This window comes from Cariama cristata, unplaced genomic scaffold (genome assembly GCF_000690535.1).
Source record: "Cariama cristata isolate BGI_N322 unplaced genomic scaffold, ASM69053v1 scaffold28792, whole genome shotgun sequence".
Classification (NCBI taxonomy): domain Eukaryota; kingdom Metazoa; phylum Chordata; class Aves; order Cariamiformes; family Cariamidae; genus Cariama; species Cariama cristata.
Window position 1 is genome coordinate 1 of NW_009602565.1, and position 10,404 is coordinate 10,404.

Here is a 10,404-nt window from a genome sequence, read left to right on the forward strand (position 1 = left end):
GTGTGCCCGTCTCCTGCAGCGGTGCTGGCGGAGGTGATTAAGGCCTTCGGGGCCCCCGAGAACGCGCAGCGCATGGAGGAGGCTCGGGACAACGCCTGCAACGACATGGGCAAGATGCTGCAGTTCCTCCTGCCCGTGGCCACCCAGATCCAGCAGGACGTGATCAAAGCCTACGGCTTCAGCAATGATGGCGAAGGTGGGTTGTCCCCCGCCGGGGAGCTCCGGGCCCGCCGAGGGAGCGGCAGCGGGGGGGTGCCTCCTTCCCGCCCCTTTTTCTTGCAGGGGTTCTAAAGTTTGCCCGGCTGATCAAGTCCTACGAGTCGCAGGACCCGGAGATCGCCAGCATGTCGGGCAAGCTCAAGGCCATGTTCCTGCCGCCCATGACGCTGCCACCGCATGGGACTGGGACTAGTGGAGTGACAACCTCCTGAGACCGTGGACCTCTCCTGTCCCACCAGGTCACAGTGCTCTGGCTGGTGGCCTCCATCCAAGGTGCAGGTCCCGTCAGCCCCGCGAATGGAGCACTTGAACAAGGGAGATACTGACCTGAGATAAATGGCATGCTTTGTGCCTGCTTGTGTGTCTGCTTGTGAATAAAAAAAGTCTTGAAAATGCCCTTGTTTTATGAATGAATGTGAGCTCAGCAGTGCTCCTCAGGCACAGATGCTTCTTGCTGGTGCAGAGGCAGTTACCACAGTGCCCACCTTATGCCCGGTGAAACCTGTGCTAGTGTTTTGAGGGGCCCAGTAGGTACCAAGTTCTGCAAAAAGAAGGCAATTGTTTATACAAGCCTTAGCATGAAGCCCTAGGACTTGATATTAAAGTGACTTTTTTTGTTGTTTAACATTTCAGAAGTGCTAAGCCCTGTGTAAGAGGAAGCATTTACAAATGTGCTATGTGAAACATACTAGGTAATGTGTCCCTAAACACAGTCTAGTGCTATACATGCTGCCGAGGCTCCTGTCCCTAGCTGGGTGGGTGCAGCTAACTCACTTCTACCACCAGTGCCCGTGGCTGCATTGTTTTCTGGCTGATTGTGCAATCAAGCACATTAGCCCTAATGACAAAGGCAGCAGAGAGACACAGGAGGGAGCGGCACGGCGTGGGAGGGCTGGACTTGCCCCGTTTGGCTGCAGCCTGGATTAGAACAACATAAAATTGTATCTCGTGTCTTTTGGGACTGAAGCGAGACAAACCTAGCAGAGCAGCCTTGCACCACTGTGATGTTTTGTGTTTCCGACTTGATTCAAACGAAGGGATGTCAGATAGGTCTACTTGTAGCCTCCTGCCTTGCATGCCTGTCGCCCTTGGAAGTGTTGAGGTCTTTGGGGAGGGCTATGGGGGCCAAGGTGGCAGGGCTGGGGGTGAAGAAGCCAGGCCTGGGAGAGCAGGGAGCTGTGAGCCAGGTGTGAGAGAACTGCGTCCGGTTTTGCCTTTCGGTTACAAACCAGGCGGGAATGTAGCCAGCAAGGGCGTGAGCTTAGTGGATAGGAGGCAGGAAGAGCAGTCGGTCCCTTCCGTCTCCATTTACCTCTCCCAGCTAGGCCTTGGCCTTCCCCCACCCCTCTAATTACTCATTAACTACAGCCCAGGAAGTGCTTTGCAAATGGTGAAAATTAAGCCGCCTTCTTGAGGCCTGCGGTTTGCCTGACCTGGACCTACCTTCCTCTTAGTCCACTTAGGAACAGGCGGAGTTCGGGACGGTGCCTGTGTGAGGATCGGACACAGGTGAGTCACAGGAGGTGCTGCAGCCCCCAAGCAGCTCCAGCTGCTCCTCCAGAGCTGTGGCACTCACTGCCATGAGCATCCAGTCCTGTTGGGAGGGTGCAAGTCCATCCCTCCTCTGTCAAGGTCTTTGATCTTTCTACCAAGCCTGTCTCCAGATACTGTCTTGGTAATTCCAATATTGCTTTATTTTCTTTAGTAGGATCCCCTGGTTAAGGGCTGTGGTACTTCTTCCACCAGCTGCTGTCAGCTCCCTATCAGTGGGGATCTGAGAGTCAAGATCCTGATGCCATCCTGTGGGTGAGTGCTGCGAATGCTAGTTAGGGGAAGAAAACGAGTTGTTGGTGAGAAAAATAAAAATACTGGCAGTAGGAATCTGACACAGAGGTGAAAAAAAGCCACCTTCTAATAGGAGCTACAGGATAGCCAAAAGACTGGTAGAGTTACGGTGTTTTAGATTGTTGTTGCTGTTACTGTTCCTCGTCTTCACTTTGATAAAGAGCAAGCAGGATTTGCAAAGCCCAGTCCGCTACAGTTAACTCTGCCAGCCCCGCAGCTGCAGCACCTCTGAATGTTTTTGTACAAAGAGAGGTCAGCTGGCTGACCTTTTAAATCCTGGTTATTTCTCGATTTGCTATAGTCTTTCTACCCCTTTATAGAACAACAGGACATAAAATCTTCATGGTCAGTCCAAACGGGTGCTCTGCTCTAGAGACTGCAGTGGCACGGTGTAAGGAAATGGGATTCACACCAGTATTACTCTCTGGTAAGGATCTGGGCAACCATGGTGGTCTGGCACTGTTCTGGAGTCCCCTGGCTTGGGCAAGTCCCAGGAAGGTGGTCCGTCTGCCCGTTCCCCAAGCCCAGATAGCCTTCGCTCTGCAATAACAATTGAACTACGATGCAGTTCTGTGCAGAATGGCAAAACCTCCCATCTAACATCATCTCAATGCTGAGAATTAGAAGTAACAAGTGCAATGCTGATTCTCAAAAAGGGCTCCAAATGAGATCCCCCAAATGCAAGGGAAGCACAGAACAATAAAGTTGGTATCTGGGCAAGAGGGTAGACAGTACAACGGAGAAAGCAATGAGTGTGATATTAAAGAAGGAGTTGGCATCTGCTTTTGTAAAGGCAAGTCCTGTCTTGTGAAACTGGAGTTTTTTGAGGGACTCTGGAAGCTCGTGGATAAGGCATTTCTGGCTGATATACTTTCCTTCAATTTCCAAAAAATGATTTGACAAGATTTTCTCATCAAAGTCTTTAAATAAAGCTAAAGTCATGGAATAAGAAAGAAGATGAAGTTTTTCTTGGGTAAAGAATTAGTAGAAAATCGGAAATGGAAGGTGGGAATAAACATCCAGTTTTTACAGCAAAGGGAAGTCATCAGTGGTCAGATCACAGGGGCCTAACCTGAAATACATGCTGTTCACTATATTCCCAAATGACCTGGAAATAGAGCTTGGTGAGGTGAGAAAATTGGCTGATGGTAGAAAGTTTTTCAGGATAATAGGGCAGGAGTTGACTGTGAATAACTGCAGAAGGACTTTAGAACAGTGAACGAGTGGGCAATAGAACAGCATATGAAATTCCATATAGACATATGTAAAACAGTGTTCATGCAGAAAAAGAATTCAAAATTTACATATAAAACAATGAACTGTGAACTAATAGTATATAACTCCTTGCAATTGTTAGCTTAATGCTCAGTTGTGGTGAACAAAGAGCAGAAATCCTCACTGTCTCTGTACATGTCCATGACTCACCAGCACCTCGAACACTGCAGTTCTATGCCACCCTCCGCTCTTATCTCCAAAACCATACACCAGAGTTGAAAACATCTTGGAGAGGGACAGCGAAGATGATCAGACGTTTAGAATAGTTCTGTACAAAGAGCACCTTAATAGGGTTGGAATCTTCAGCCTGGCAAACGTCTGAGGAAGGATATGGATGTTACAGGTCTGTATTGTGAGCAGCTTGGAGGGGGTGAATAGGAAGCAGGAATTGGTCACTGATTTTTTTCTTTCTTTACAACAACGAGATGTTAATAAAAATGAGGCAGGGAGCAGGTTATAAGCAAGCCAAAGGAGGGGGTGTTTCCGTAGCTGAGTGGTGGAACTCCTTGCCAAAGGGTGCTAAATTTGTTACGGATTTGTCAGTTGACTCTACAAGTAGCTGCAAATAGAGGCTTAGGGAGAACAGGGGGAAAAGAAACTCTATACATAACTTCTTCCTCTACTCTTCCTTTGACAACCATTTTGCAATCTGGATCCCCTAGTCCAGCCCCCTGCTCACAGCAGAGGTAACCCCAGAGCTAGATCAGGTTACTCAGAGCCTTGTCCAGCTGAGTCCTGAACAACCCCAAGAGCGGAGATGCCCCAGCCTGGCTGGGCACCCATGGCAATCGCTGAACCACCCTTGCAGGGGAGTGCGTGTGTAACTTGCCCTGATAACGAACCAGAATTTCCCTTCCTGCAAACTATGCCTGTTGCCTCTTGTTCTTTTGCTGTGTCCCACAAAGAAGAATCTGGCTCATCTTCTCTTTTCGGTAGTCTCAGCTGTTAAATCCCTCCTTAAGCATCTTTTCTACAAGCTGAACAAACCCAGCTTCCTCTGTTTCTACTGTGCTCCATGCTCTTCCCTGCCTTAGTGGCTTTATGCTGGATTCTGTCCAGTTTCTCAGTGTCTTTTCTACAGCAGTCCAGATGTGGGTGACTCTTAATTAGCTATTTCATTTATCTTCTCCTCTAAATTTGTTCCTGTGCTAGCTGTGGCTTGGCTCCACAAAGGATTTACAGGATGAGGTTCTACCACCTGTGTTGTACTGAAAGCCAAACAACAGCGTAAGAGTAGTCTCTTCGCTGAAATCTCTTGACCTGTTAATTATATTAAGAAAATATTTTAGCAGCTCAATTATAGTCTGCTGTTCCGTGCTGCAGCCATTTGGCAGAGCAACCTCAAAGACACCAACCAATTGCTTCTCTGCTGTGGTATTTCCCTTACCAGCTGGAGCTCCTCCCTGGTAGTTTTTAATTAGATGGCCCAGATCAAATACACCAAGGCAGCTGTGTGCATCCACTCCTTTCCTGAGCTGAAAGCAACCAGAAGTATAAATTCATCCTGTAAATTACGTGATTTGGGATTTGTATCCACACAAGTACTGATGCTTGTGTTACACTGCACCCTGTGGCTGGCCCTACTGGAAGGTACAGACTCACGTGGGTTTAGTGCTAACTCACCCTTTCTATTCTGATCTGGGCTCTTTGCTGCCCTGCTCTTCCCCTGTTCCCCTGTATCCCATGAATGTTCTCTTCCTTGGACAGATTTTTCTCCCTCAGCCAGTTTGTAAGGTGTAGGGATGCCTAGGTTGTTTGTTTTTTTTTGTCTACTGTGGCTTCATATTGACCCTACATAATCTAATACTCTTTTGATATCAGGAATTCTCTTTTGGGACTTCTGCCTAGAAGTTCCTGTCATTTCTCTCCTACCACTAAACAATATTTCTTTCCTGTGCCAGTGTTAGACTGGCTCTGATTTAGGTGCAGTCTTTTAGGTGCAACTTCTACAACTTTGTGTAGAAGTTGTTCCCTTGAGCCACAGGTCTCTGTGCCTTTAAAGTCTCCTTTTTTTTTTTAAATATTAGGTTTAAGTCAGTACGGCTGGATCCCTGCAGCTTACCACATCCCGGCTCATCATGAGTGTGAAACTAGAAGCATTTCAAAGGAAGCTGTTATAGGTGCCTGGGTTGCCTTTCTAGCAATGAAGTTTAGCTTCCTACTCATCTCTCCTGTACTTCCCTTTATTGTTAGTTTCTGTCTTGGCCACGAGTTTTGTCTTGGTCGTTGCTAGCAGTCTGTTCAGCTTTTTGCGGGATTTCCCAGTTTGGTGGTGTGTGGGGAAGTCTGCAGCTGCTGATACTTGAAAAGAGCAAGTCTCTTGCTGTTCCTGCTGCCCACACCACCACACAGGGTAGCTGAGCTGACTCCATGGAAAAGTCGGGCTCCTTTGCCAGCTGGATCCTCTTTGGCCACTGCTTAGCTCCCATGCTTTCATGGGACGTGCAGACCTTGAAACCAGTGCTATGGAAGAAGGGCAGTCATGGGCTGTAACTGGAAATGGTTAGTTTTCCTTCTTTGTATCTAGTTGTCCAGGTTGACAGCTTTGGCCTCAGTTTGCTGTACTGGGATCTTGAAGGTCCTAGGCTAAGCTCTCTTGGTGCTGCGTGGGCCCGCTGTAAGGAGCAGCTGTTTGTCCTGCTCTCTGCCTGCTTTGCTGGGCAGCTTCCACAGCACCTCCCACCCCATCCCTTTCGAGCTACCAGTGCTCGTGTCAGCCACGGCCCCAGCAGGCTGTTTTCAGGAAGGCGGTGCTGTGCATCCTAGCCTGGACCTCACGGTCTGCAGCTCTGGGTTTGCACAAATTTCCCCCTGTGGCTGTACAGAGCACGTAGGATATTTCTCTGCCCAGAGGTTTCATCAGCGAGCTGGAATATGGAGGTTTCAGCTGGGTAGCTGAGGGCAGCCCAGCAGAGCCAAGCTGTGTGCCTGGGCGGTCGTAACCTGCAGCAGGGTGCTTCGCTGCTCAACGTGTGCTAGCTTCTGCTGCCTGCTTCGGCCTTGCAGGTGTGTGGGTGACCCCAGGCAGCCGTGGTCCACTTGGCACCATGTCTCTTACTGGCCTTTTGGGGGAAAAAGGGGAACAGAGGCAGAGCAGAACTGAATTTTTTGAGCACGGCCGGGACCTAAGATGCACTCGTAGAGTCATCCCTGGTGTGAAAAAAGATAGGGACCCAAGAATAACAGGGGGGATGGGGAGGAAAGACACAAAAGGAGAAGCAGAAGTGTGCGCAAAGCAGCTTGGGGCTGGGGAGTGGATGGCTCAGAGCGCTTCCTGTTCCTGGAGCCGCGCAGGGGCTGGCGCCTGCCTGTGCCCAGCAGCGCTGCGCAGGGGCACCGAGACCAAGGCGCGTATCGCGACACAGGTGGATGGAGAGAGTCTGAATGGATTGACGGTAGACGCCAGGAGAAATACATGGCCAGCTCCCACGAGGTGCAAAACCAGCTTGGCGTTGGGTGCTCCAGCACAGACCTCCAACTTCCCTTTCCTCACCAGCGCAAACTGATTTTTCCTCTGTGTTTTTTGAGTTGCTTTGGTGGTAGCCAGTTGGCCTTCTCTTCTTTTGCCCTCCACAATGGTGAGGTAAGAGGGGCTGAGAAGTGTGTGTGTGTATAAGGAGGGGGGCCAGGAAAGTAGGACAGATCAGAGAGGGGATCATCCTGCAAGCTGTGTCTCCATGGAAAGGTTTCAGAGCCTGAGGGAGGTATCGGGTTGGAAGGGATGCTGCTGCTGGCTGTCACCTGTATGGGTATCTCTAGGGATACTGACCGGGGACCCTTCTTCACTGTACAAGTCTCCACAATAGTGCCTGGCCTTTTTTGTTCACTTGGTCTTGGTTTTATCTGCTCTGCTAGGTGGTTTCACCGTGACCTGAGTGGGCTGGAAGCTGAAGCCTTACTGAAGGGACGAGGTGTCCATGGGAGCTTTCTGGCCAGACCCAGTCGGAAGAATCAGGGGGATTTTTCTCTTTCAGTCCGGTAAGTAACTTGAACCCCAACTTCGGTCTTTTCAGGGTTACATATGCAGAATGCTTAGATCCTCACATGTTCTCTGGTGTCTTCTTCATCCTGTCCTTATGCCTCTGAATTCTTTCCAAGCTGTAAAAGGACTTGAGCTTCCCAGCATCTTCTAGACCCTCCCTCAAGTTGCCCCAGGAGCTTCTCTTTCCAGTCATCTCCTTTCACTGGTATAGTTTGCTCTGGTTCCACAGCAGGAGGTGACGCAGAGCATTTTCTGCCTCTTTTCCAACCGCCTCACTGGACTGCTCTCTGCATCATCCCACAGGGTTGGTGATCAGGTAACCCACATCCGCATCCAGAATACTGGGGATTTCTATGACCTATATGGAGGGGAGAAGTTTGCCACCTTGTCAGAACTGGTGGAGTACTACACGCAGCAACAGGGCTCACTGCAGGACAAAGATGGAACCATCATCGACTTGCGATACCCGCTCAACTGTTCCGACCCCACTACAGAGAGGTACGCAGAAAGCAAAGCAGCTGGTATATTGTCTGTGACGAGACCTCCTCTGTGTTTCATGCCCTTCTGTCTGCCCTGCCTGCATCCCTAGGGCAAACCCTGCAAAAAGTGTCTCCTGCCTCCCGTAGCCTCCTATGCTTCCATGGGGGCAGCATCTGCAGAAATAGCTGAACATACCTTGACCCATCACAGCAAACCTAGTAGGGCTCTATTTTTGCTTCTGGTTTCCTGTTGTCTCCGCTATTTATATACTGTTCCTAAAAGCAAAGGTTGTGATGTTAGTTATGGGTCTGCAGCGGTCCGTAGAGTGACATGTTATGTGGAAACCCTCAGTCTTGCCCCAGTCCAACCTCCTTGGTTGTTTGGGGCCTGGGTGACTCACGTAGCTGAGAGCAGGACTGTGTTCCCTTGCTATTCCTAGCCTGCTTAGTCTCCTTCCTGTCCCCGCTTTGCATATGTCTCTGACACTAAGTTCCTAAATCAAATCAGGTGGTTTTGCCCTTGCGTTGTGCTTTCAGGCTCTTTGATGCAGCTCGGGGAGCAGTTGTGCCGCACTTTGGGGTTGACATGTCCTCCTTGTGCGCCTGGAGACAGGGAGCAAAGATGCCCTGGGCAAAGCGCCTGGGTACACCCCTGCTTACTCTGGGGTCAGGCTGCAGAGGGGCCAGCGTCTGCCTGCCCACTGTCCTCTCCACTCAAGGCCGTTGGGTTGTGGCCCTGCAGTTTCCTCCCTTCCTCCCTGCGGTTGGAAACTTCTCCCCCCGTCAGGCTCTTACGAAAGCTCCTCTCACTCTCTCCCCAAGTGATTTTCCATCACGTGGCTTTGATGAAGAGCTGGGCTCTACTGGGGGAAGGGAGGGGGGAGCGGGACCCATTAACCCCTTCCTACCTGTGGAGGGGAGGCCCGGGGAGCTCTCTGATGAGCAGGAGGGGTCAACCATTCCCCAGGGGGCATCTGAGCAATGGCACATGGTGGCTGAACACTTCTTTGGGAGGAAGTTCATAACTTAATGACTGCCATGCGATGAAAGTTACCAGCTACTTCTTGCAGCGCGTGAGGTCACGATCAACAGAAGTTACTTGCCAACGCACAATAACTGTCTGCCACATCTTGCTGTCAAAATGATTCCTAGATGCTGTGTAGAGGAATGTGTTGCTCCAGCCAGATGCAGGGGTGGATGAATGCTGCAGCTGCTTCTGTGACTGGGTCATGGCCTCCTGAACTCCATTTCAATTCTTGGGAACAGATAGAAGTTCAGCATAGACACCAGTACCACCCCAGACCTCCAGTGATGGCTGCTCCATGGGCATCAAACCCAGTCCCACAGCTCTAACCACACTGGCTCATATATTGAGCATCAGCCTGGCTGTGATGGCGGTGTGCGCAATGATGTACGGAGCGTGGCTGGTGCTTGTTGCGGTATCTGCAAAGAGCGGGAGCAGGGAGGAGCGTTGCAAGTCAGTCTGATGCAACAGCTACCTGCTTTTGAAATGCTGTTCACCAGGGGAGATGGCCAAAATGGCTGTGTCTCTAGCTGCCAAGGCAGCTCTGTGGAAGTGGGACAGAGCTGCAGTGAACACAGCCTTCGGCTGGCACAGCAGCTGTGCTGTAACGGCCCCTGAACGCAGAGCCCAGCACACGGCTGCAGCTGGAGATGGGGATGTCCGAGGACCAGAGGGGCCTGTTTGAACCAGGCCCGTCCCTGCTGGAGGAGAAGGGCCCGAAACCCCTCCCTGACACCAAGCTGGGAAGGAGTGAAGGGGCCAGGGCAGGAGCACCAAGGCTGTGGTGGCCCCTGGGCTGAGATGGGTTCAGATCCAGTAGAAGCTCCACCAGAAAATGGGTACTGGGAGGAGTGGGATGATTCAGAGCATTTCCCAGTGCCCAGAGCACACAGCTCTCAACTTTCTATAATTTGGATCTCTAGCTCCAGCTCCCAAGCGAGTTTTGTGAAAGGAGGACAGAACTGCTGTGAACATGGTCTTCCGCATCTCTACTTGGCAGTACCACCCAGGACTTTCTGGTGTGGTCCAAAGAGACTGTGGAGCTTGGAATAAGCATGAGGAACTGGAGGATCTGCACAAAGACAACCTGGACCACATCTGGAGTTTCTGCAGGGCCAAGAGCCCTGCTTGCACTGGGGCAGCATCCCCAGAAACAGCTGAACACACCTTGACCCATCACAGCAGACCTACTAGGGCTCTATTTTTACTTCTGGTTTCCTGTTGCCTTTGCTATTTATATGCTGTTCCTAAAAGCAAAGGTTGTCGCGTTAGCTATGGATCTGCAGCCCAGCAGTAGGAGGGGAGGCCAGGGTTGTTCCATCTCCCAGCCTGCTTGTAGTGACCTGGACCTAGACAGACTGGATAGATGGGCCGAGACCAACAGCATGAGGGTCAACAAGAACAAGTGATGGGTCCTACACTTTGGCCACAAAAACCCCATGCAGTGTTACAGGCTGGGGGAAGAGTTGAAAGTGGTCACAAAGTGGTCAAGCGGAAAAAGACCTGGGGGTGTTGCTCAACAGCCGGCTGAACATGAGCCAGCAGTGTGCCCAGGTGGCCAAGAAGGCCAACAGCATCCT

At 50.7% G+C, this 10,404-nt stretch overlaps 2 protein-coding genes across 3 annotated transcripts in view; both read left to right on the forward strand.

Annotated features, from left to right (window-relative positions):
• The first annotated feature begins 24 nt into the window (after positions 1-24).
• Positions 25-611, forward strand: LOC104157480 (chromosome unknown open reading frame, human C12orf57). The gene is made up of 2 exons (XM_009694826.1): positions 25-196; positions 283-611. Exons 1-2 carry the CDS (start codon positions 73-75, stop codon positions 429-431), a joined length of 273 nt encoding a protein of 90 aa, XP_009693128.1. The 5' UTR covers positions 25-72; the 3' UTR covers positions 432-611.
• Positions 612-2,011: 1,400 nt separating this feature from the next.
• The window catches only part of PTPN6 (protein tyrosine phosphatase, non-receptor type 6), a 15,768-nt gene continuing 7,375 nt past the window's right edge, over positions 2,012-10,404 (forward strand). The window contains exons 1-3 of one of the 2 annotated variants that reach the window (XM_009694827.1): positions 2,012-2,025; positions 7,195-7,317; positions 7,625-7,819. In XM_009694827.1, the coding sequence (XP_009693129.1) occupies positions 2,012-2,025; positions 7,195-7,317; positions 7,625-7,819 (332 nt within the window). Of the gene's footprint in view, positions 2,026-6,631; positions 6,923-7,194; positions 7,318-7,624; positions 7,820-10,404 lie in introns of those variants that run through there. The other variant, XM_009694828.1, reaches the window with a different exon arrangement.

Coding starts and splice junctions, on each gene's coding strand:
- LOC104157480 (XM_009694826.1), top strand. CDS start 73: ATGGAGGAGGCTCGGGACAACGCCTGCAACGACATGGGCAAGATGCTG. Junction 197..282: donor CTTCAGCAATGATGGCGAAG/GTGGGTTGTCCC, acceptor TTTTTCTTGCAG/GGGTTCTAAAGTTTGCCCGG.